General features: G+C 45.2%; 1 protein-coding gene across 6 annotated transcripts in view; it reads right to left on the bottom strand.

Moving 5' to 3' along the window:
* The window catches only part of PRKCE (protein kinase C epsilon), a 498,780-nt gene that overhangs the window by 123,951 nt on the left and 347,469 nt on the right, over nucleotides 1-27,360 (bottom strand). For all 6 annotated transcript variants that reach the window (XM_047852658.1, XM_047852662.1, XM_047852659.1 and 3 more), the window contains one exon: nucleotides 26,442-26,615. In XM_047852658.1, coding sequence (XP_047708614.1) covers nucleotides 26,442-26,615 — 174 coding nt within the window. The remainder of the gene's footprint in view (nucleotides 1-26,441; nucleotides 26,616-27,360) is intronic.

Raw genomic sequence — 27,360 nt, 5'->3', positions numbered from 1 at the left:
ATGCATCTCTAAGCCAAATGGCACTGGCAGGTAATCCCTTCTCCTTGTCTTATGGCAACAGTGCCTCCCCGCTTCTCTCACACGTGGCTAATTGCTGATGGAAGGAAGGAGGTGAGCTGGTCTCAGGGTGGCTGGCAGATAAGCATGCCTTGGAGTTGGAGGTCCTTATCTTGAACTCTCGAATGCCTTTTCAGTCCAGAAGCTGAGTAACACTTTTCATAATAGCTGCCCACCCCCTTCCTGTGGAATTCCAGTGGTTCCAGAAAGAGCATTCCTGCAGACCTCAGAGATTTATGTCCAGGGAGGGTGTCTGTGGCTGGGAAGGGACCTGGTTTGTGCCCCTGGCAGAGTGATAGTCATCACTGGAAGGGATACAGGAAAGTCTGAGTCAGCAACAGCAGGGTTGAACCCGAGGCAGGGTTTCAGACGCTCTGGAGAGCCGGAATCTCCACCAGGCTGGGCCAAGCTGCCTGCTTGGTGGGATCGAACCCTGGACGGCCAGGCCCGCACGGACTTTTCACAGCCTCATCTGCCATCTGAGGCCCTCTAAACACGGCCCCACTTCTGGGTTCAGCTTTATTGTTAGCTTCCTCCACATCTCTCCTGCCTGGAACATCCTCACCCCCACCTGGCCATGCTGCCCTTCCTCTCATCAAGCCTTTCATCTCGCAGGAGGCCTTTCTTGACCACCCCAGCCCAGAGAGGATGCTCTCTTCTCTGGGTGTTTTAAAACTGTCTGTGCCACTCTGTGTGTACTTACCACATCCTGCTTTTCTCAGTTACCTAAGTTTTTATGGGACTATGTTCTTCCTTTCTTAGCATGGCCAGGTGAATGCCTGCTGTCCTTCTGACTCCCATCTCCTCCTACCCTCCTTTTGGCTCACTCTGCTCCAGCCATGCTGGCCTCCTCACTGTTCCTCAGAAAAGCCAGGCACACTCCTGCCCCAGGGCCTTTGCACCAGCTCTTCCTTCTGTCTGGAACACTCCTCCCCCAGGTTAATGTCTCACTACTTCCCTTCCTTAAAGGCTCTGCTCTGTTATTATAATTTATCAGAGAGGCTTCTGGCATTACCCCGGATTACAACAAACAAACAAACAAACAAACGAACATTCTTTCCCAGAACTCCACTTCTACCTTCCCTTGCTTTTTTGTTCTCCTTTCTTTCATCATGGATTTTTAAATCTGCTTATTGCCCTTCTCCCCCTACTTGAATGTAAGCTCTATGAGGGTTGGGATTCCCCACTATTTTGTACAATGCTGCAACACTAAGGACAGTACCTTACATGTAATAGACACATGCTAAACAGGTATTGAATGAATATCTCTATGTTATTCTGGCCCCTGTGCCTAGCCAGTGCTAGGCCATACATGTCTATGTGTGTATTTGGGATACACACATGTGATATATACCATATATGGTAAATGCTCAACACATATTTGCTATAAATGACAATATTGTTGTTTCTGAGCTCAGACCCCTATTACTGAGGTATCAGCAAGGTGGGGGGGGGGTATCTCTGGGTCTAAAGAAGGGAGATATGGGTTGGGGTAGAGCAAGCAGGGACCAGGGAGGACAGAGTATCCTGTTGTCACACTATGTCCAACATTACAACCTACCAGCCAGGTTGGGCCCATGCTCACAACTATAGAGTCGCCCATTGGGCATCTGGTTTAAGTGTGAATTCCTGGCTGGTAGCCCTGAGAAATCAAGGCAAAAATTTTCAAGTTAACCTGCATCTTCCTGAGAGGAGCCTCAATGAGAGACATGGGCTAGTCATGCAAAGCCCTGGCCCTCTCTGCTTCCTGCCCACATCGGAGATTTGGACCTCGTTGCCTCTGTAGAAGGGGGCTTAGGTCCTTACAGCCACAGGGAAGTCTCTGGACCTTCAGCTCAGCTCCGATTCGGATATTTCCACAGAAGTATAAAGTACACCCTGAAGTATGGCTGACTGAGCTGAGCTACGGACAAGCCTGCCGGTGTGCAGAGACCTGGATGGGGGGCTGATGGGGGCTGTGAACGTTCTCTGCTCAGAAGCCCTGAGAGCAAGGACCATCCTGATTTTGCTGAGTGGGAGTAGAGATCCTGTCTGAGGCAAAAGACAGCCAAGGCCTTCGGTTACAGCACAACTCACGTGATCACAAGCTGCTTCCGAGAACGGATGGGCTGTTTGGGTAAAACCCAAATACACGGTCCCCTTCCCAGAACCAAGATCTGCGCATAGTGGGGCTACCATGTAGTCAGTCCAATGTACAAGTAGCACGTGCCGGTGAGCAAGCAGTCCCCAAAGTTGCAAATCTCAGAGCATGCCATCAATAATGAGTCAAGCTACTGTTTATTAGTCCCTGATATGTGACTGGTGCTATGCTAGAGTAATTTTCCCAACCACCCTCCATGGTGGGTCAGAACGGCTCATTTGCTGAAGGACTCGCTGCGGTCACACAGCACAACCAAGCCTGGGACCCCTGGTCCGGGACGCCAGGCTACCTCTCACAGCCCATGGCCTCAGAGTGCTCCCAAGGCCAGGGGGGTGAAGGTTACAGAGACTGAGCTACTGTGGAACCCCTCCAGGTGTGGGAGGGACGTCTGCACAAAGGAAGCAGTGATTCTGCCATTTCTTGAGTTTTGATGGACTGGTAGCCAGGAATCTACGATGTTTTCAAAATTGACTTTGGAGGCAAGATACTCTGACTGAGGAAGAACATAATAGCAAATACGCAGGCACAGGCACAGAGCTGCCCCCACCTCCATACGAGAGTAGTGGGGGGGGGGCCCTAGTGACTGCTATCATTTATGCAAGGCTAACAGCCCAGCACCATTCTCAGTGCCTCACCCAAGTTACCTCATTTAATCCTCATAGCACCTCTCCCCAGTAGGAGTTAATATACCCATTTCTCAAATGAAGAAACTGTGGTGTGGACGGGTTAAGAAACGTGCCCAAGGTTATTTAGCTCGTAAGAAACAGAGCAGTCTGACTCCAGAGCCTAAACTCTTAACCTCCATCCAGGCTGGGAAGTCAGAGGATTTCTGCTGTGGTCATGGCCCTCCCTACCTTGGGAGGATCACCTGGCCTATCAACCCAGGTTTTCTCATCTTTGAAAGTGCAGGTTGGACAAGGGCCTCTAAGATCACTCTTTTGCTGTACATCGGCTGAGTGCAATTCTTTGCCTGGCACTGAGCACGTCTAGGAGAAAACAGAAGTGGACAAGCCATAGACTCTGTATTCAAGGAACTCAAAGCCTGGAAGGATCCTTTCCAGCCAGAAAATCAGAGGCTCCACTGCAAGGGGACCCTTCTAGGCTGCCTCAGGAAGTCTCAATTCCTCCACAGCCTCTCTCAGCTCTCTGGAGTTAGGACCCAGCCTGTTCTCCATCTGCCTGATTCATCTGTGAGCACTAGCATCTTCCAGCCCTGATGCTGTGGTTCACGCTACTTAAACCTACCCAACATCCCAAGGACCAGTAGACCATCCAAAGGATCCAAACCTAAGGACCAGCAGAAGCCCCAACTCCCTAACTCCTTCAAGATACCTACATTCCCTCTTTTTTCCAAATTTCACTACCATTTACTGCCTGGCGCATACAGTTTAACTCATTATTGGCATATGTGTCTCTACTCATTTTGTTTGTTTCAGCCTTGTTTACCAGACATGGTTTATACTTTTTTATTCCCCACAGTAAGAAACACAAAGCTACACACACAAAAGAATTCCAAGCTTGCCTACGAGTTCCACCAAGGTTGTCTCTTTGCCCAAGAAGGGGTTCTAAACTGGACTTCCTTGACTCACGTCCATTCCTCTCAAAGGAGAGCCATTAACTTTGGAAGCCTCAGCTTCTTCATTTATAAAATGGAAATGATACTAGCATTTCCCCCATCAAACTGTTATGAGGATTCAACATAATGCATAAAAACACTCAGTTTTAGTACCTGACAACAGTGAAAGCTCAGTATTAACTGCTTTCATGACTGGTAGATGGTCTCCAAAGATGGTCCCACCGATTCTCCCTTTCCTCGATGGGCATGCTCCTCCCATCGAAAAGTGAAGTTTGTTTCCCTCCCCTTGAACCTGGGATGGCCTGTGGCTTGCTTTGGGCAAAATACACAGAAGTGATGCCAGAACTGTGCTAGTTCTGGATCTAATCTTAAGAGGTCTGGCAGTTTCTGTTTCTGTGCTCTCTAGGGCAGTGAGCCACCATGCTGGAAAGAAGCCTGGGCGCAGCCACCAAAGGACGAGGCCCTTCGTGGGGGCTACCAGATGTAGGAGTGAAGGCTTCTAGCAACTTCTAACCCTATCCCAGTGACCAGCTGAATGTAGCCAAGTGAGGGAAGCCACCTAACCCAATTTCCCAAATTCCTGACCCACAGAATAAGGAAAATTAACTTATCATCGTTTTAAGCCACTAAGTTTTGAGGGTGTTTTTTTTGTGTAGCCTGGATAACTGAAACAATCAACATTATTATTGTAACTCTTGTGATTAGATAGATTGAACTCAATCAGTTAAGGACACATTGAGGGGCTACTGAATGCAAGACAGGTATTTGTATCCCCCATGATCCTCAGAGCCAAAGCAGATAAAAAAAAAATAAACATGAGTCCTATCTAATTCTTCACCTTGAGGTTTCCGGTCTAGTTTGGTGGGAAATGCTACCACAGACATAACTACCATACACATAAGCATGGGGTACATGGTACTCAGAGTGACAAAGTCTCAGGAGGATAAAAGGAAGAAGAGATGAGCCTTGTTTAGGAGGATGAGGGGGCACAGGTCATATGGGCATTCATAAAGAGAAAGACGTTTTAGATAGATCTCAAAGGGCAATAAGAAAGGATTTTTTCTTTTTAAACAAAGCAGAGCCCTAAAAATGACTCCAAGAGCCTTGGTCCTCACACGCAAACTGGTCTCAGTGGGGTAGCAGAAGGGTCTCAGCTGCGGACCAGAGGGACTCAATCCCACCCCATATCACTGACAGGATTTCAGGAACACTCCACCTGTTTTCTCACCCGTTAAAGGAGGTGACAGTCCCCAAATCCCACCAAAGGCTCAAACAGAAGAGCTTTGAAAATCTGGAACATACTCTGCAGACAGGTATAAATAGTGAGGTCTGAACTGTTAGAGGCCACAGCCTACGTTGCCCATGTCACCCTTTGCGTCAGAGTACAATTCTGAAAGCCCAGAGTGTCACTTGCCATCTGCAGCATCATCGGAGCTACGTCCTGACCTGTCGGTAGCAGGTGGGGCCGCTGCCCAGACTTGGCTCACGGACACCAGATTTCAGGGAATCTCGGCCAGTGCCCACTGAGCCCATGACTTTCACAAAACTGAAATGTATGTTTTCAGGCTGGTGAAGTACCAAACTCAAGGCTGCACTCACACTAGTGGTCCCCCATCACAAATGCCTCCTTTCCCCTCTGAGTCATCAGTGCAGATGCTGCTGTCCTCCAAGCTCAGCTGGAGCCCCCACCACCCATGCCCCACCAGCCTTGACTTTCCAGCCCTTTGGGAGCTCCTCTGGCAGTCCAGCATCTGAGTCTGCCAAATCCTGTATGCCCACTCCAATTCTTCCATACACCTCTCAAGCATGAGGCTTACAGTATGTGAATCTTTTGCAAATCCCAGTGGGGCCTACGACAGTGTCTAGGACAGTCACCTGCCATCTAAGGCCAGCCGTCCCCAACAGCAGGTGGCTGTGCCACTCTGGCAGTGTCATCAGAGACCACATTGCATTAAAAAATGCAAATCCCTAGCGCTTCTTAATCTAAAGCTCCAGGAGTAGGACCCATAATGTGCCATTTTAATGAGCTTTCTGGGAGACAGAACGCATACCAGTGCTTAAGGACCCTGTCATAAGACATGGCGCAATAACCAACTTGGACGACAAGATCCATGTCCAAGGGCTCTGCCCTGGAGACCAAATGGGTCTCACACAACCGTGTGTAGTGAGAAAGATAAAGAGCGATAGCTACCTGACCCTCCTCTCTTGCCCCTCAAATGTTGATGTGCTGATATGGTGCCATTCCTACAGACGAAAATGATAGGCCTGAATCTGTAGCCAATGTTTGATTCACGTTTTCTCCTTTCTAATCCTCCCAGAAATGACCAATATTTGTAAATGCTACATGTTGATTTCATGCCGTTGCTTCGTGAGTGGGGGCCATCCAGTCCATGCTTCCATACCGTTCACACTGATCACAGAGGAAAGTGGGCCTTTTCTCCTCCAGCTGAATGGCTCCAGGTCTGTAAATGAAACCTCGACCTTTAGAAGCAGTGCTGAGGATAGATACTTCATTCTCCATACTTTCCTGTTTCCAGTTCATGATGAATTCCCGGCAGAGTTCCTTTCTCACAGCTGAAAACATTGGCAGGTTGCAGATTTGGAAGTTTCAGCCGGGAAGCATGAAATTTCATTAACATCCCCCAAAGCACACACCTTGGAAGAGTAACTTTACCCAAGACTAATTAGAGTCACTTTTAATAAGGAAATTACAGAGAGGATTAAGACACTTCATCCCTTTCTCTTGGCTTCCCATTAGGGGCTTCTAGGGTTACAGGGCTTTTCATAAATCACCACCCGTGTAGCCCATCTGACTCCAGCATCAACACACCATCACTGCCTGGGTGTTTTCCAGCCCAGCCGATGAAAGCTCCCAAGACACCTTGGAACTTTCTAGAATAACTGGGATGCAAGAAAAATACATGGTAACCTTGAACAAATCCTACTGCTGGAGGTAAGCAGGGGGGAAGGTTCCAGAGGGCTGGGAATAAGGAGGTGGCTTGACCATAATGAGGGTAAATCTTGCCAGAAACTCATGTCCATTCTAAGAGGAGAGTGGTAGGCAGAAGTCAGGTGCTGGGGCTCAGTCTGTAGGCACAGGCTGCCCCCTCTCCCCACTGCCCACAAGGCAAATGTTGCCAGGAGGAAGACCAGGCATGGCAAGGTCTCAGGTCTGGCCCAGCCCTTCGTGAATCATGGGTCCTTGAGAAGACCCCTCACTGATTTGTGCCTGTTTCCTCATCTCTCAAAGGAAAATATGCTACTGTCCTGCCTATCTCAGAGGCTCTGTGAAGATAAACTGCAGTGAGAGCCAACAAAGGACTCTGTAAGGTGGCTGAAGGGCTGCCCGTGTGCACCTGCTGGGCACTGTGCTAAAGGCCGGACAGGCCCACACTGAATTCTCGTGGCAGCCCTTTGAGGGGAACATCCTTACTTCCACTTTGCAGAGGAGGACACAAAGACCTTTTCTGGAAGTTTAAAAAAAAAAAAAAAAGAATAGGTCTCTGAAAATGAAATGTCTATGCAAAATAAGGGCTCCTGTGCCTAAGGGGCTGGGCGCTGAGCATATCTAAGGGGAGGGGAGGCAAAGGAGAAGTTGGGATTCTCTCCCATGCTACCTGTGGTCAGTCAGTAGGGGCTGGCAGGGGCAGTGCAATGTGTTCAGGAGTCTGCAGCAGCGTGCCCAACGGAGGAGGAGGGCGGGTTCGTCACACGACAGTGGTGGTTCAGTCAGCTGATTTCAATTCCCGAAATGATTCCTGCTGGGTGCAGTCACATTACCATCACTGCCATGGCGACCACAGGAAGCACTTACTGAGCACTTACTTTGGGTAAGCAGGCTTTTCCTAAACACACACACACACACACACACACACACACACACACATACATACACACACACACACACACACACACATGAAAAGTAGGAAGGGGTAAAAAAAAATGTGTCAGCCTTTGGACACATATAGCTGGTTTGGGGAGGTAAGACATTTGCGCACACGAATCTAACAGCTAGTCATGCTGTATATGCTGGGTGGCGAGTAGTGAGTAATTAATAAACACTAGTGAAGTTCCGATGAATCGAAGGGTTCACAGAGGAGGCAGATATGGATAAGAGGTGGGCTGTGTCTCTTAGGCAAAGGGAACGGGCAGAGAGGCAGGAATTGGCATGGTGGTGCCCAGAACTTGGGCAGTGAGATGGACAAGGGCAGGCTGTGATCCGCTGGAGGATGTTTTATTTTGTAGGCCATGGGCAGAACGGTGTGGCACAAGGGGCAAGCTCCTTTGGTCTATTTGTAAAACTCCTTCCCTGATTCATTTCAAATTAAAATCAAAATGGCTAATCCCACCATAATCTGTTGCTCCTGTCACCACCCGACATCCCATTTAGGTAAGTCCATTTCAATATTCATCCCTACTCATAGGGAGTGTGCTACGTCATCCACAAGGAGGCAGCTCAAAAGTAGGATGCCCGACTGGTAAGGAATGATGGATACGGAATGAGTGCGAGATGCATCCCCCAGAGAGGTTCCCTTCTACCATGAAAGGAAACACAAAACAAAAACTGTTTTCAGGGAGAAGAAACTTATTCTATGGATGACAAAGATGGCAAGGAGCCTGGAGTTTGTGGAACAGAAGGACAGGGACAGTCTCCCGTCATGCAGGAGCAGGAGAAAGCAGCATGGTCATTTCAGTGGTTAATTCCTTTTACTGGGGCATAGTTACAGTTTGCTATAAAAAAGGGGCACTCAGGGGCGCCTGGGTGGCTCAGTCGGTTAAGCATCTGACTCTTGACTTTGGCTCAGATCGTGATCTCACAGTTAGTGAGTCTGAGCCTCGCATCAGGCTCTGTGTTGTCAGTGCAGAGCCTGCTTCAGATCCTCTCTCTCTGCCCTTCCCCAACCTGAGCTCTCCCTCTCTCTCAAAATAAACAAACATTAAAAAAAAAAAGTGTCACTCAGCAGCAATCTTAGGAGACATTGATTTCAATGATTCTAAAGGCAGCAGTGACTTTACATCTTGTCACATCCCCCAATCACCTCTGAAAGATGCCATTGCTTTTCAGAAGGAACACCAGTGGGAGAGAACGGACAGCGCTTACAAATCTCCAGGTTTAAGGGGAAACTGGGTGGCTCAGTCGGTTAAGTGGCTGACTTCAGCTCGGGTCATGATCTCATGGTTTGTGAGTTCAGGCCCCGTGTTGGGCTCAGTGCTGACAGCTCGGAGCCTGGACCCTGCTTCGGATTCTGTGTCTCCCTCTCTCTCTCTACCCCTCCCTCGCTCATGCACGGTCTCTGCCAAAAAATGAATAAACATTAAAAAAAAAAAAAGTTGTTTTTTTTTTTTTTAAAGAAACATTCAGGTTTGTTGCGTGGCTGGAAGAGCCCATGGGTCATTTTGGCAATTGCATCTTCTGACCACCTAATCCCCTCCCCCGCAAGCCCCACTGCCCAGCACCACTGTCCTTTGGGGGCCCTGGGATACAGGAAGAGCTGAAGTCTGACGAGGCAACCAGGAAGGCCCTCTGGAGAATCCTAGCGTGGGTGTAAAGGATGTGGACATTCCCCATCCACAGGAGGTTGATGGCTGGGGTACTGGTGAGAAAATGAGCTAGTTTTTTTTGGTACGTCAGCTGTGTTTCTGAGTGTATCCTTACCCTCTCCAAGTACATGGGGGATGCCTAGAATACTGTCTATGTTCATACACAGAAGACAGAAGTGAACATAGTCCACCTGCAGGACAGGAGGGCCACAAAGAGCTGTCAGCGTGGTCACCCCATGGGACCTCCCAAAGGTTTTGCAAGTGAGGACTTTTCACCAGTCCCTGATGGGAAGTAGCTTAACTTTCTGATTGGTGTCCACAATCTTCTAGCCATGTTTTGTGGGTGGACTTTCCTCCCGACATCACAGCGAGGGCATTCAGAAGAATGCGCAATGTGGGAAATATTTACCCAAATGTGCAGCCTGGGAAGGGGGTCATTATTCATGAAGCCTTCTGTTACAAAGGCCCCAGCAAATGCCCCTAAATATAATTTCCTCCACTTACATTTAAGAGAGAGAGAGAGAGAGAGAGAGAGAGCGAGCGAGCGAGCTGGAGGAGTCTGGTATTTTCTAGCAGTTTCCTTTTTCCTGACGCTCTCTGTACAGGATGATGTAGTTGTTTACTTTAAGGCTCAGGAGTCAGCCAGCATTGTATGAAAAGCTTTCCCACACACACACACACACACACACACACACACACACACACACACACAAAAACCAAAAAACACACATATAACGAGACAAACTCCTTTCCATGATGTTCGAGCAATTAGCAACACATGAACAGGCTTGCTCATGCCCTCGCTCCAGGATCTGCTCCTTCCTCCTGTCATAGAAGCCACTCACCCCAGGATTGGCTGGGGTAGGGGGGACAGGGAGGACACTCATTTCCCCAGGGAGTGGGCTGGGGAGGGGAGTGAGTAGGAGGGTGAAGGAGTGGGGGGCAATGAACAAATGGTGTCCTCAATGGTCCCATATCCAAGCCACTTTTGTGGCTTCCTCTGCTGTTCAACCCTGCGTGAAGTGAAATTACAAACCTCAGTATGCTTATCTGTAAAATGGGGAAATAAGAAAGCTTTCGGAGGCACGGTTAGAATAAATCACACCTATAAAGGTGTTAGCATGTTACCTGGCCCGCACAGTGGAATGGTGGGCACACAAATGAAGGAGTGGGGACGATCTGGGTTCAAATCCCAGTTCTACCACTTATTGGCTGTGTGATATTAGGGGAAGATCTTTCTGTAGCTCAGGAGACCTACCTCATAGGTCCCTTGCAAGCATTACTGGTCAATATATGCAAAGAGTTTTAAAAACAACAGGTACATGCTAAGTGTTGTCAAAATGCCAGCTCCTGTTATTTTTGGCTTATAGAAGACATTGTATAAATGTTTGCTGCTGCTGAGGACAGCGAGGAAAGCTATTTGAAAACCAGTGGCAGGACAGGGGAGGGTGACACAGGAAGGGTCATGTTCTCTGTAGAGGATGTGTCAGAATCCAGAAGGAACACGTACATGTACAGCTTAGAAGCAGAGTTAACTCACAACGTAATTTTATAGATGGGAAATGGAAAGATGTCTGTGGTTTTCATGATATGAAGTGCCAAATGAAATCTTTGACTACATCTTCTTAGCTGTAAAATGTGGTTCAAAAAATGCTGAGAAATGCCAAAGTTGTGGAAACCAGGAGAGATTTCTCCCCTCGTCAGAGCCACATGCCGAAAGAGTAGGGCTCGGCTAGGTCACTCCTTGAGAATTCTCCACCCGTGAGGCCACAGGCTGGGCTAACGGCAGGCCAGGATTCCACCTGGGATAACCCTGAGGTCCCAGCCTCATCTTGGCCTTGGTCTTGGGAAGGAGACAGGGACTGTGCTTTATCCTTCCAGCTAACCAGACCACGTGACCAGCTGCCACACTTCCTGTCCTTGAGACAGACCTCCCTGCCAAAGACAACAGGAAAATCAAGACTTTGGTGGCAAAATACTGACATGCAGACATTGTCCTCAAGCTCAGTTCTTACTACAGTGAGGTTTTTTTTGAGGGGAGGGGCTGGATATTATAACTTAAAATGCTAACATCTCTGGTAGTTTAGATACTTTCACGATCTTGTTCTATCCCCCCCCCTTTAATTATAAAATACACCTAAAGAAGGATATACAAAATGCATTTATTTTAAAGAATAACCAAATAAAACAAACCCCTTTTAGCCACGACACATCTTGACAAACAGAAAATGGTTGCTTGCTGGTCCTCAGAAGCCCCTTTAAACCTCTCTGGCAGCATCCCTCCCCTCTACTTCCCATCCAGGGGTAAGGGTAACCACCATCTTGTTTTTCTTTATAGTTTTATCACCCCTGTGCTTGTTTCCAAATAATATGTTGCTTGTTTTTTTTCTGTTTGGGCCCTTTCTATAAATGCAGCATGCTACACGTGTCTTTCCAGAACTTGTGTCTTTTGTCTCTGTGCCCTCTTTAAATCACCAGCTCTTACAGCTCAGGTCTCCATTCTGAGTGGGGGAGGGGGCTCCCTCTTTGTCTTTTTAAAAATTTTTAAAATGTTTGTTTAGTTTTGAGAGAGCATGAGTGGGGGAGGGGCAGAGAGACAGGGAGACACAGAATCCAAAATAGGCTCCAGGCTCTGAGCTGTCAGCACAGAGCCCGACGCGGGGCTGGAACTCATGACCTTCGAGGTCATGACCTGAGCTGAAGTCTGATGCTCAATCAACTGAGCCACCCAGGTGCCCCTCCCTCTTTGTCTTTTAAAAGCACCTTTATAAAACATCCCTCAAACATCCTCCATAAAATATCATGACACAGCCACTGAATGGATTCATTCCATCCCTTTGCTTGCTAACCGGCTGCCACATTTACTCAAGCTGTGGCCACTTCCTCACCTTTATAATTCAAATGTACTTTCCTTAAATCAAAATGACGTATTTTGGGTAGATTTAAAGATAAAAGAAATGCATTCAAACCTTCCAGATGATAATCTCTTCCAAAAGGGGAGTTCCCCGCCCCCAGTACCACATTCTTAATATTTTTGCACATTCTGTGTTTCTTTCCAGTTTTGTCCAACTGCTCACACTCTTCCTATTCTTGCCCTTCCTTACCGATGAAGTCTAAACATCCCTTTTTATGGAATTAGGATTTTAAGTCTCACATCTGTACCGTAACCTTTGACCAATTTGTATAGGTGTTCACAAAGCCCTCCTACTGTATTTTTCTCCTCCCACAAAAGTGCCTATTTGGATCAAATGGGCTTTTTACTCTCATAATTCTGCAAACTGTTAGCACCATTTTCTATACAGCAGGAAGGAGCATCAGACTGTCTGCGTTTTATCCTAAACTTAGTGTCTTCAGGATTCAGGACTTACCGCGGAGCTCAAAGAGCTGAACGGAATCCATCATCCCCCGGATACAGATGCATAGGAATCACATAGTTTTTGCACTAGAAGCATCTATCATTTTTCAGATTAGGGGAGGACCCAGTTTGTTCCTGCCTGTGCCATACACAACATATTGCCTTCCTGTGCTCACCCGATGCCAGCGCATCAGGCTCTCCCCAGTTCCCAGGATGGGGGGCTGATTTCCCTGCCATTAACCTGCTTTAACGCTGGGAGATCAACACTGGGGGGCGGGGGAGGGGGGGTAACAGCTGGATGGGAGGACCTGAATTACAAAAACATCCAGACTAGTCTCACACGAAGTTTGTTCCTTGTCACAGAATGACAGGACCACATAGAGCCAGTCCCATGGACTCAGCTGGGCTCTCAGCACTGTGCTCCTGACAGAGATGGACCCAGGCTCTTCCTCCCATGACAAAGCCCCTCATATGTGACAGTAGTGCCCCTCCCTTGTGCAGGAGTGTGCCTTCTGCCCCAGCCCACTCATGCCTCTTTCTCTGACTTCCTAAGAAAATTTCTGCATCACTCACTTTTGTACAGATTTCATTTTCTGGTTCACCTGTGCTGGTCTTACCTTCCTTCACAGACTAGAAGTTCTTTGGACAAGGACTGTGTCTTTTCCTATCCCTAGCATACCTGCCACTAAGCTGAAGACATACCAGGTATTGAAGAAATCCTGGGTGTCTACCATATACCAAAGCAGGACACTTCCTCTCTGGTTGATGGCACGTATTCTGTGTGTCTTCCCTTCCTTGGGACCACTCTTCCACTGCCACAGGTTTTAATGCTGTAGGTTAAATACCTCTACAGGTCAGCCGTTCCATCTGGCAAATCCATGTGGACCTTGTCAACCCAAGGTGTTTTCTAGTGGATTCTCTGCTAAACGTTTTACAAAAGGAGTTGGCTTTTGTAAGGTGAGCAATCACACCTAAGTATGTATGTATGTATGTATGTATGTATGTATGTGTGTGTGTGTGTGTATATATATATATATATATATATATATATATAAATTTTTTTTTAAGGGTCAGATTTTATTTTCAAGTTTTCTTGTCACTTCTACTTCTTTGAGGTTCACTTCTAATTTATGTACAAGAAATGCTTCCCGTATTTCTAATAAATTCCCCCATAGGAAAAAAAAAAGTCTGAGTGAATTAGACTATGGGATTATTGCCACATTAACAGCAGTGCATTTCATTTGGTTGTGTTTGAGTGTTTCTAGTGTTAACACCGGTGCATCTAGGAAGCCTTCATAAGTCAGGACTTGATAAAGGAGGTTATCAATCTATGACTTGAAAGCCAAAACAAAACAAAATGGGTGTCAGCTGGATAAATAATGAAGAAACGCTAAGAACAAAGCCATCATTTTCCCCAACCACTCCTTCCTCAGACTCTTACCATACTGCATTCTCCATGCTCTTTCTGGAGGACCAGGGAAGGCCTCAAAACTCATCACCACTCCTGTAATTATCAGTTAGCCAGGCCCAAATTGAGCCTTAGAGCTGAGCAGCTCGCTCTAAGAGCCAGGGCCAGGTAATGAGCTTAGTTCCCTAGCAACCTGTACATAAGTATTCCTGATAAAATGGATTACATACTGCTGACGAATCCCAAGTAGATATCATATTGACCCAACAAAGGAGTTAATTTGTACCTTCTGCCATGCCATGGGGGGGGGCTGAGAGAATTCTTTATTCTCTGTTTATATTATCCCTGGAACATCATGGTAAAATAAAATGCCCCAATGGGGTCAAGAGTAGATGTTTCGACTTCTTATTGCCCCTGCAAAATAAAGGTCTCATAACAGGAATAAGAGGGTCTGTTTTTCCTTCCATTGCTTTCCCAATACAATTCAGATTGCCTAAAATACTACTCCCCAAGGAGTTATTCCAGAATGCCCTGAGCAACAGACATAAGTAGTCACTCCACCGTAAATCAACCAACCGCCATTTTATTTACACCTGGTCTCTTAGGAGTTTGGTTTGTGTTCATCAGTCTCAGGGGCCTAATCTGCACTGGATATTCAGACAAAATGAAGTTTCTAGAAGCCAATGGAGTGTGAATCCAGGCTCTGCCACTTCCAGCTGTGTGACCTCTCTTTGGAATAATAGGTCTACCTCAGAGGCTTGACTTGAAAATTAAATGAGTTAATAGATATAAAATGTTTGAAATTGAACGTGGAGTATAATGAGTCCTATAGAAATTGTTGCTATAGTATTGTCATTATTGAGCCAAGGACGACCCTGAAATGGAAGGTGAGGACTAGCCCACCTAGATGATCCCTGTCCCCCTTTCTCAGACCACAACAAGGGCAGCTTTGCCCAAGATATTCTTTACTGGAACCAGTAACCTCTTCCTCTCACATTGGGGACCTGGCCCCAATATGTGACCCCCTCCATCTACCATCTCAGTCATAGGAAGGAGACAGTGTCTAGCAAGAATTCACTAGAATCTTGTGGATGAAACAAAGCATTTAGAGGGGATATGCAGAAACCACTGTCATGGCAACCTTGTATTGGCCCTAGTTCAAGTTATGGGTTGGGGAGTCAGAAGGATGAATTACTTAACTCCTAGGGACATATAATCACAGGCGTGTTCCTCACACCTTAACTAGTTACACTTCTAAATGTAATTGATTTCATCATTAAGAAAAGATTTTATAATTAAGAAAAAGGATGTAACAGAGCATTCATTTTCTAGTTGAGCAGACACTTCTTCAAAAAGGATGGCCCCTCCTGATGTACTTATGAGAGGAACAGACGAATTCAGAGAATGGGCCACAGCTATAGTCAAGGACAATCTGGGCTCAGGTTAGGGGACAGGTAATATATATTTTCTCTGTTTAGCCAGTATGCCTGGGGGTCAAATCTACCAACAATGGGGGCTCAAGTCTGTTTCATGAACAACTGGCCCACTGGTCAGAAGAGGTCATCATTATAGGTAAACAAAGCAGGACAAAGCTCTCTATCCAGTTTGGGGCCTATCTTTGTAAAGGATATTGAAATTGTTAACTAGGTAAGACAGAAGCTAACATTTATTGTGCCTTCTGTGTGCTAGAAACTGTGCTATGCTTTAATGAGAGCACAATAATACCTCCTAGGAGCTCTTCTGATTTGGCACCATTAGTCATTGAAAGTATGTCTGAATTTGGAACCCTGATGAAGAAGGAAAGCCCTGTGAACGTAAAGGCTTTGATCAAGTAGAAGCCTTTACTGAATTGAGCTCTGAAAAGGGAAGACTAAATAGAAGCACTGTTCATTGATTTCATCCTTGTTTTTCTCTCACATTAGCAGCAAGCAAGTCTGGAAGGGTCCTGTGTATGGTTCCCAGTGAGTTGCATTTTCAAAGATCTTTAAAATCCTATAGATCATGCTGTCTAATTCTTTCTGTGTGTCCTCCCCCAGCTTTTACGATGAGTGAGGAAATCAATGCCCAGAGAAATATCTAAGAACCATCAGTGTCAGAACCAGAACAAGAACCAGAATTCCTTGATTCACAGTGCCTTCTTTCCTATATCCCATTTTCCCTACAAATCAACAAGGCACAAACACACACAAGTAGCTGAATGGGACATACCCACTGTCTGGCAAGATCTCAAAGTCAAAGCATTAATGGCCAGCAGGGCCATCTGAAGTACCTGAGACCATTGTAACAAAAAGTTCAGGTTATGTGAGGAAAGCCTGCTGCCTAAATTGAGCAATCTCAATAGACTGACTTCTCCAAATTGCCCCGTGTGTAAAACATCAGTCTACTATCAAAATTCAACATGAATCTAAAAACGGACACAGACACAGACACACACACACACACACACACACACACACACACACACACACAGAGTAAATCCCGAAACCCAGCAGATGGTGTTGGGGGAAGGTGGGAGGTCTGATGTCAACCAATGAGGAAACTGGCTTTGTTTGGTGAATGGGTTCGATGACTTGGCCCTCTGGTTTTAGATTTCAAGTTGAAACTTTGTATTTAAATCTGATCCTGTGTACCCATGAACTGTGAGCAAAGGACACCTTAGAGGTGTGTAGGTCACCGAACCCAACTGGCAGCTATCTAAATTCACATTTCTAATCTGTCTGGGATTACACCACCAATATTTTCTAGACTATCCAAAGGAACACTCTACTTTCTTCACCAGCCTTTCTAGATGCAGAGGGAAGGTCGAATGGCCTGTGGCAATTCTTCCTTCAGAAGCTCTCTCTTACTGCCTCTGGACACATGTGGGTTATTGAAACAGCCTCTTTCCCAGTATGTCTGCTTTTCCTTTCTCCCTTTCGTCCATGGCACACAGAGGCGTCACGCTGCACTAAGTCCTCACTTCCCATGTGACCCTCCAGGAACCTTTTATCTCCAGAGTAAGTCCCGACTGCTTGCCGGGCATTGTAAGATCTCCCCAGCTTGGTCAGCACCTCCTCAGGAAGGTGTCTTTCTCATGCCCTCCCACTGTGGGCCTCCTGTGTCAGCACAGCCATTGCTCTCCTTTCACTGGCGGGTCTGTTCCTGGCAAGCCCTTCTTCCCTGTGGCTCCCTGTGCTCTGAGCCCCAGATCTGTGTGAGCCTGGCCAAGCTGTTGAGCACCCCAACCTCAGTTTCCTCATCTGCCCAAAGAGACGGCAGAAGCATCACACCCCAAGAAAGTTTGTGTGAGATTACATCGGTTCTATGCAAGACTCACCACATAATAGGTGCTCATTAAGTAGAAGCCACTCTGTGCCCCTCATCACGTACTATATTCTCAGTTACTGATTAATGTATATTTTATCTACTCGCCTTGAACAGAAGAGTTACAGTCCCTGCTATCTTCCAATGGCACCTGATAGGGTGCTGGCACAGAGCAGAGCTTCATGACCAACTTTCTCGTCATCAGAGTGGCATATCCTAGCCACGTTCCATCTACTTCCCTCTCTCTCTCTCTCTCTCTGGTAGAAAACCTTCCTCAGTGAGCCAAAGTGGTTTATACACTTGCTTCTAGGTACTGTTTTCTGCAAATGCTTGTATTAACCATCCAACCCATTCAGAGATGGCACTCACAGAAAATATGAGAAATCTAGGTTTTAAATCTGCTTCCCCAAATTCCATCTTTACCTAAATCTCAGGAATGCGCCTGTTTTAGTAATGGAAGGACCTTTGTAATGACAGTCTTCAGGAACCGCTGCTCCATATAAACATCAGCTTACATATGGGTAGGTAAAAATCATCAAGATTTATTCCAGACTCTCAGAAGTTACAGTGGTTTTAAACTGTTGTTTTGTTTTGAAGTGAAATCCCCTCTTCAAATGATAGGTTACTTGGAATCCTAACGTGTGAAGAAGTTAGAAGTGCTCCTTTGGGAGAAGGAGGTGAGAGAGGGTTCCCTTGCCACGGCATATCCAGGGTCTGTGTGTCCTCATGCGTGTGCACACACATGCAGGCACACACCGCACCTCCACAAAACCTCATGCAAAAATTACAGCTTAGAAGAATATGCAGATAGTTTAGGAAGATACGGGTAAGTATATTCCTTACCTACGGGTAAGAGCGTTTAAATCTTACTCTGCCATATGTCAATGTCAGGTAGATTATTTACAATTTGCACCCGAGTTTATGTTCTAGAGAGAGAGAAATGGCAATAGAAAGAGGCAGTTCTGTTGCAGAGAGGCAAAAGCCATTTCTGGGCAGCACCTTCTGGTTCACTTCCTGCTGATGCCAGCTCTACAGGAAGCCAAGCATGGACTGATGGCCTGTAGCCCCCAAATAACAGCATTTCTCTACAAGAGGCCCTCACATATTGTAGAGACCTTGGAAATCATTTTATGGAAGAATAGTGACAATGGGGATGGTTATACGCTGTCACCTGGTGAAACAGTTTATTATATAGAATATCAACTTTATAAATAAACAATAACTACTTTTAAACTGAAAATACATCAAATACTAGTCATTAGAATCACTCTTATTTTCTTGAGCTTTTCTGAATTTTCCAAATTTTCTACAATGAACAAAAATGCTCTGTGATAAAATTTAAATATTTTTTATTTTTTTAAAGTTTTTATTTGAGAGCATGAGAGAGAGCATGTGCGCATGTATGAGTGGGGGAGGGGAAGAGAGGGAGGGAGAGAGAGAGAGGGAGAGGGAGAATGAATCCCAAGCAGGCTCTGTACTGTCAGCACAGAGCCTGACATGGGGCTCTTTTAACTCATTTAACATGAGATCATGACCTGAGCTGAAACCAAGAGCCAGACGCTCAACCAACTGAGCCACCCAGGTGCTCCAAAATTAAATATTATTTTTTAAAAGCCAAGGACAACAGTTTCGGAAAGAAAACAAAGCAACGAGTTCTGGGCAGTAGGTGCATGCCAGCACTTCTCACACCGTGGTGCAACAAACATGTTCCAGTGAAGCTTTGAGTTCCATAAGGCCAGGAAACATAACAATCTGGTTCACCACTAACTCCCTCAGCAGGTAGCATGGTGTCATGACACCCATGGCGTGGTACATAGTGGTTGCTCAGTAAGTGATGGCTGAGTGGTCAGGTGTGAGGACCTCATCCTATTCCTGCCCATTTCGGATATATGGACAGTCCCTGATTTCCGATGGCTCAATTTATGATGTTTGTGATTTACGATGTAGTGAAAGCAATATGCTTTCAGTGGAAACTGTACTTCAAATTTTGACCTTTACACAGGCCAGTGATTGCGGTACTCCCTTTTGAGGCTGGGCAATGGCATGAGCCCCAGTTCCTAGTCAGTGACATGGTCACCAGGGTCAACAGCCCACGTGCTTACAACCAATCTGTATCCATACAACCATTCTGTTTTTCACTTCAGGACAGTATTGAACCAATCACATGAGATACGCAACAGTTTGTTGTAAAATAGGCTTGGTATTAGATGATTTTGCCCAACTGTAGGCTGATGTAAGTATTCTGAGCATATTTTCAACTTATGATGGGTGTGTCAAAACATTACCCCCTCATGTAGAGAAAGAGCTCTAATTCCTGTGCCTAGGTCCCTTTCTCTTCCCTTCTCTTGCACTCCCAGAAAACAGACACATTTCCAGAAACGGTCTGATAGATCCTACTATATCTGCCAGCATTTTTTAAAATCTCAATCTCACTGGGTCCAAGTCAGATAGAACTATCATCCTTAGACCCTTTCTCCTATGTGTGATAGCAAATGGAGACAGGGGAAAGGAGTTTGGAGGTGAGGCTATCTGAAGTAGAGAATTTAAACAGTAGGAAGGAGCTCCACAGAATAATGTGTGAACAAGGGCCATCAGGAAATCTCCATTCCAATCTGGATTCTATTACAGACAAGTTGTAAGGCCTTGCTGGGCCTCAGTTTCCCGTCTGAAAGAGAGAGTAACCATACTCGCCTCCCAAAGACACATTTAGGGCATGTTCAATGGCTGATATAAGCGAAAGCATTTTTAAAAGCAACTTTAAAAAGCATTTTTAAAAGCATTTTTAAAAGCAAATGCAAGGTTTCCTTAGAGGCAAAGAGGCAGGAGCATCGTAGATTAAGAGCCAACATGCATACCTCTCTGCCCCCAGGGCACATGAACATTAATTAACTCTATAACCTTTGTTTCATCAGGTAGAATGTATCCTGGTATGTTTCAAGACCTGAGTCAGATCCTTCTCCTCTGTGAAGCCTTGCCTGATTATGAAAACTCTTATCTCCTCTGACTGGCTTGGGCATGCCTGGCCTGTCCGCACATAGACACATCCTACCAAACACACACACACACACACACACACACACACACACACACACACTTTCTCTCTCTCTCCCTCTCTCTCCCCACCCACATTTCCTCTCTCTCTCTCTCTCTCTCTCTCTCTCCCCTCTCAATCCCCACCAGCCCTCCATGGCCTCAGACCACCCCTCCTCAAGAGAATTGAATCTGTCCGCCATACTAGTTTGATTTGCGAGCATCTTGATTACCAGGTGGCTTTCTGACCCACACGCCAACTCATGGTGTTGAACATGTCAGTCTACTCTTGTGAGGCACCAGTTCCAGTCAAAACTCCTCCAGCCCCTTCCACGTCTGGCTGCCTCATACAAGCACGCTCTAGTAGGAGGCATACTTTGTTCAACTGTTTCTTGGCTCTTATAATCTGACACAGTCATCTGTTTTTCAAAATATCTCCCAACGGCCTAATTTTTAACTTTGCTTTTTGCTTTTGTGTTTGCCATCCTACAGAAACAATGATCAAAACAAACATCAGGGTTCCTTGCAACTGTCATTTTTTTCCCTATGCTGTCAACACCCCTGCTCTGTAGTTCTCACCCTACGCTCACACGGATTACTAAAACTCATTTGAAAAATGTCTCCAGTTGCTTTTTAAGGATTTTTCCATTCTGCATTTCCCCCAGGGCAGCGAGGGAACCTGGCCAAGGGAGATTCTCTAGGAGTTCACCCTCGGTTTCCTTCACAGCAGCTGAGAGAGGCACAGCCCTCCAGGAGCTAGCTTCCCAGGCCTGGCGGGAAATGCCATAGGGAGGGGGATGGGTGCGATGAGGTAGAGATTAATATTTTTAAAGAGGAAAAATCGTGGATGAAATTACTCAAGACAAGTTTTATGGGATCCAGTTGGAAGCAATGATTTCACAATGGGGTTCATACATAGAATCTAAAAATGCCTGAGAATTTTATTTCCTGTAACTACAAAAACAAAAACAAAAGCAAAAACAAACCCATCACTCAGTGGCTCTCTCATCCCTAAGATTTCTGTGCATGAGTGAGAGGCCTGAAGAGGCAGTTCCTGAAGTCACTCCTTGCCCTAAGCCCTGACTTTGACCAAACCTGTAACTTGTGGAGCTGCACTGGGTGCCTCGCCCAGTGAGGTTGGCTCATAGTGCAGTAGGTCTGGAACAACATGGCAGTTGGGGTGCGCAGTCCCTGCACAGTCAAAAATCTGCATAGAACTTGACTCCCCCCAAAACTTTACCAATAGTCTACGATTGCACAGAAGCCTTGCTGAGAACATAGTCGATGAGCACATATTTTGTATGTAATATGTATTACACACTGTATTCTTACAATGAAGTAAGCTAGAGAAAAGAAAATGTTATTAAGAAAACCTTGAGGAAGAGAAGACACGTTTGTAGTCCTGTACTGTCTCGAAAATAAGCCGCACATAAGTGCGCCAGTTCGAGAGCGTGTTGTCCAAAGGCCAACTGCACTTCCGCCCCCTCTCTACCAATCATCTGATCTCGCAGGTGCAGGAATTTTCTGAACATCCTCTACTCTTCCTCTCCTTCACTGCTGTTGTTCAGCCATTTTCATTTGCTTGCGGAAGTAGGGCACAGAAAGAGGTGAGAGTTCCAGCGTTGGGAAAACAGTGTCGAAGAGGAGATTGGTCGATAAGTTCTAGGTTTCCTCAGTCATCTCTCTGCCCTTATCCTCTTTCAAATGCCACCCATGCTTTAAGGTCCTGGTTTTGTTTCACCTCCTCTAGGAAGCCTTTCCAACTACCCTTTGCAGGGCTTCAAATGTTTCATCTCCGTGGCCCCATTAGAAGAGCTGTCCATCACTCTGCACATCTGTCTCCCCAGTAGACAGTCATCTCCCTGAGTTCAGAGTTGGTATGTTTGGAGCTTTGTAGCCCCAGAATCTAGCAGTGTCTAGCCTATAATAGATGCTCAAAAAATACCTGTATATTCATTGAAATCATTATGGACACTACTTTTTTAACCAAGAAACAGTTATTGTGTGTGTGAAAATAATAAATACCATTGATAGCAGTTTAACATCATCCATTTAAAAGTCATCTGGAAGTTTTAAATATGGAAATTTTAGTTTCTCATCTGTATCAATAGATACTGTAATTCTGGATGGCTATGTCAATCTTGATGAGCATAATGCCTTTATGAAATAAGAATTACATTGAGGGTTCTTTAGTTGTGAGAGAGAGGGTCTGATAGAAATGAGGGTTCTCTATCTCAGCTGGAGTTGGAAGTCCCTGATCCACCTTTCATACTATATATTTGATAGTTAATTAAATACAGTTTTGTAGCTTTCCCTAGTTCAGGCTACTCCACCAGCCCCAAGAACACACAGCATAGCAGGAACTGAGATCAAATATACTGGTTTGAATTTGACTGAAATTGAAGTTACTGGCTTAATTTACTGGCCTGTCTGCCTTTTCTTACTAGCACTGGAACAATGGAGCTGTTTCATTTGCTTTTCTTCCTTCCAGATCTTCAGGAGAAGGATCAGAGTATATGAACCAATGGCAGGTAGGCACGGCACAGAAAAGGCCAAATTGGCCTTGAATCGTACCTTCAGTGGGCTGTGAGGACCATATCTAATTCACGACTTGACATCATGACTGGTGCCAGTAGGTTTATATACTCATCACCATTGGTCACCACACCAGACATGGCACCCACACCTCACACACATTTAAGTCCCATCGGGCAATCTGTATAAGTGTGGCCTGAAGCTATGTGCAAACTATCAAGAAGTTCTAAAGGTGTGTTTCTATGGGGGCCTTTTCCCCTACACACTGAAAAACAAAGGCTCACCTAAAAGTAATTAAACCTGACTTAACATTATTGCTGCTTTGTGTGTCATAATTAAGTAAGAATGAAAGAAATCTTAATAGGATTGCAATCAGATCTCACATTCCTTTATCATGTATTAGAGTCTTAGTTGAAACCAGGTTCAGGGTCCTTTCTTTTCAGGAAAAGTGAAATGAAAGCCAGACTGAGCTATGGCTACTGAGCCCGGTTCCTGTTCCCACCCAGACCCTGGCCCAATCCTCCCCTCCTCACAGCCTGGCTTGAGCACCCTCCCAACTCCAAACCCCAAGAGCACCTCTTCTCTGAGTCCTCCTAGTTTGAACACCCACCCAATACTCTTTGCTGCCATTTGTTTACAGAAAGAGTATAAACTCCCCATTGCTTATGGAGTAAACCCCTCCACATTTTGCTGATAAACCTAGAGCCAGCACCTACCTCATAGTCAGGTGAGTGAATAATAGCTACTCTTTAAAACCATGACTACTGGGGGCACCTGGGTGGCTCAGTCGGTTAAGCGGCCGGCTTCGGCTCAGGTCATGATCTCATGGTTCCTGGGTTCGAGCCCCGCATTGGGCTCTGTGCTGACAGCTCAGAGCCTAGGCCTGCTCTGGATTCTGTGTCTCCTTCTCTCTCTGCTCCTCCCCCACTCATGGTCTGTCTCTCTCTGTCTCTCAAAAATAAATAAATGTTAAAAAAAAAACATGACTACTGGTTGTCAGAGGAAAAGTCACCTTTTCTAGAAGTTGGGAGTTCATAAAATGATTCTTCGTAAGACTGCTTTCATTAATAAGCTAAGGTCCTTCAGTGAAGTTAAAATATGATTCACTTTCAAAAACTGAGATGAACATATGTCTGCTGTGTAAAGTGGGGTGTGCTATTTCTCTATGGAATGATGGTGGCAGGGAAGAGGTGGGGCAAAGTTGCTCCTGTAACTATAGCTACCTGACATCAGCCTGAGAAAAAGAGTTAGTAAATATCTGAACTACTAAAGTCTCTTCTCTCCCCAACCCCATGCTTTAGCCATCCAGACCCCAATCTCCATGTGTCAGTTTGGGTATTGTTCTCCCATAAAGGAAATCCATGGTGTTTATTAAATACTGCTTTGTGTTCCAAAAGCTGCCATACAGTGAGGAACCTTAGCCTTGATATTCTACAATGCACAGAGGAGAACACTGGTGACATGGAAGACATCCATTCCCATATCTCACTTATTCAACAAGAGGTGTAGGAAAGCTGACCCTCCACTGTGGCTTCCCAAGAATGTTGAACCTCTTGGCAATATGTCCAAAGAAAAAACACCAGTGTGGATCTCTACCCATGAAACCACCTCAGACAGGGAAAGAGATGGCTACCTGCTAGGGGTAGGGGAAGAGGGGGAAATCTCCTGCCACAGAGGGGGGCACGGTGCTGGGTCAGGCAAGAGAGAATATCAGTGTGATATCAGAGCAAGGTCCCACTGGACTAGGAGTCCCAGAGACCAGATGCTAAGTCCACTGTGGCCAAAACAGAGTGTCTATAGGCAAAAGACTTCTACTTCGTTGACATCTGATTTTCTCACTGGTGCAAAAAGTAGAGTAGAAGAGAGAATTTTTATAAAATCTTCCAACCCTCCAATTCTGATAGTGAATACCCACCAAATGTGAGGCCCTGTGATAGGTGCCATGGAAGATAAAGACTTACAGGACACATTTTTTCATTAATCTAAAATTACACTCGAGTGGAGAAAAGAAAAAGTTAACCATATGACTGATCCTCTTTTACCATGTTGAGCTCCGCATATGTACACATACATGCATAGACCCACAAATATTAGGAATTACATAACACATTTCAAAAACAAGGATAGCTAATGACTCCTGCACCTGTTCAGAAAAGGGATTTCCAGATTTTCAGAAGGTGTTTCTTATCTTCCTGAGAGATCAGAGGGATAGGAAATATCCACTAGATCACTGTTTCTCAGTGTGGAATAGGTGATTGTAGAAGTGGAGCTTGAGATCAAATAATTGGGAAATAGTAGATTAAACACAGGCAATCTTTTTTTCCCCCCCCCCATTGCATTTCTCCTCAGGGAGTTAAATAAGCAAGTACATGTTGAAGCAGTCTAGAAGAAGTCAAAATTTCAATTCCCCAAACTATGGGCCAAAGGATCCTTTATTCTTAGAATTTCTCAAGTGATGAGGGTTCAGAGAAATACCCTTTGAAAAACAGTGTACCAAAGAGACTGTAAATTCCCTGAGGTGAGAGACTGGAGATACCGTTATATCTCCAGTACCTGGCACATGGGAAGAAGTCAATAAAATACCATAAAATAAAAATTTGCCAAATGACCAATAATAGTTGAATTCAAAGTGGAAGAACATCATGGCAGTGACATAGAGGTGAGAGTGTGCCAAGGGGCAAGAGATCGTCTCTCCATGATGGTGCCCTGTACTGTCTGGGCTCCAGATGGGCACGGGGGGGCGGGGGGGGGAGTTTCAGGTGAGGTTGCCTTTGCCTTCTCAAGAAGCTGAGGACGACAAACCCATAAGCCACCATAAAAGACCTTCACTCCCCGCAACAAAAGGGGAAATAAAACAGGAGCTTCATAAAGAATGTTGGCATTTCTCTTCTTTACTAACAAACAGTAAGTTACAAAATCAGTTACGATAGTCATTGGTCAGACTCCATAATGCAGCTACAAATTATTTTCATTTCTTTACTGCCACCTTCTGGTTCCCAGGCTCCCGCACAGCCAGCTGAAAATGAGCATTGTAAGCACTTGTCCACATCCTCTGCCTCATATGACATTATACAAGTCAGAAGTGGTCAGGGCGGGCTTTACTCCTTTTCATTTGATCTGAAGGCAACAGAGAACTTAAATGATTTGCCTAATGATAGAAAGTTAGGAGAAGAGCAAGGACTAATCACACCTGTTGTTTTTTCCAGGGAGCAAACACTGGGTTTAGCCATTTGGCTTTGTCCAGCTGCATTTGCAAAGTTCTATTGCTCTCTCATCCCTTCACAAGCACAACCCTGAATGGAAAATTCCACACCCTTAAAAAAGAGGATGTCGTTCAGATATACCCTGATCTTTTCAAGGGTAAAATCCATGCCACTTCACAAGGCCTGTTAGAAAATAATGGAGAGGGTCTATAATTGATATTTTTAATCAGACATCAAGATACCATCACATCATACAGCACTACCTCAAGATGGTGGCTTCTTCCTAGACATACCTTGGTCTGAAAGCAGCAATAGAGTTGGGTTAGGTACGGGTGTTTCCGCGCCAGAGCCAAAATCCTCTTCTCCGTCATCGTGCAGTCCACATCATCATCCTGGAGGATGACATCCTTCTTTAAAACTTTCACAGCATATACTTCATCTTTGCCTTTCAGCTCAGCCAACATGACCTGCAATGAACCAAAACCACTCATAGTAATCTATCCATGCATGGAATCCAAAGAAGAAACACAAGTCAATCTCTAGCATAGAAAAAAAAAAAAAAAGAAGCAATACATATCTGTTAAATAATTGTTCATATGTTCATATAGATTTGTCCTGCTTATAATCATACTATTTTACATATAATTTTATTTAAACGAACGTGATTTCATAAGGTTTCATCACCTACATCGTCACCAACATTATCAGGGATGCTTATATTTAACTCAAGTAAACATATTACTGGAGCGCCTAGGTGACTCAGTCTGTTAAGCATCTGATTCTTGATTTCAATAAATAAATATATATTTATTGGATTGGGTGTTTTTGTACATGTACTTTTTTTTTCAACCATATCCTTAAGCTAGAAAGTCTTAGAAGTTGACTACAGCGTTAAATATTTTGCACATTTCTTGAATTTCAAAAAGGATGTACAACAGAATTTGCCATCAGGAGTGGAGAGGTGCCTTAGTTTTATGGCAATGTACCCACATTGGGTGTTTTCACTTAAAAAGCATTTTTGCTCATGTAACAGGTGTGATATATAACCTCCAGGCTGTTTTAACTTGCAGTGAAACTTGTTTTTAATTTTAAATTTTGTTTAAATCCCCATTAGTTAACATATAGTGTAATAATGGTTTCAGGAGTAGAATTTTGTGATTTATCACTTACTCATGCCAGTAAATGCCCTCCTTAATGCCCATCACCCATTTA

This window comes from Prionailurus viverrinus, chromosome A3 (genome assembly GCF_022837055.1).
Source record: "Prionailurus viverrinus isolate Anna chromosome A3, UM_Priviv_1.0, whole genome shotgun sequence".
Lineage (NCBI taxonomy): Eukaryota > Metazoa > Chordata > Mammalia > Carnivora > Felidae > Prionailurus > Prionailurus viverrinus.
Note: the sequence above shows the minus strand (reverse complement) of the source record. Positions and strands in the feature narration are given on the sequence as shown.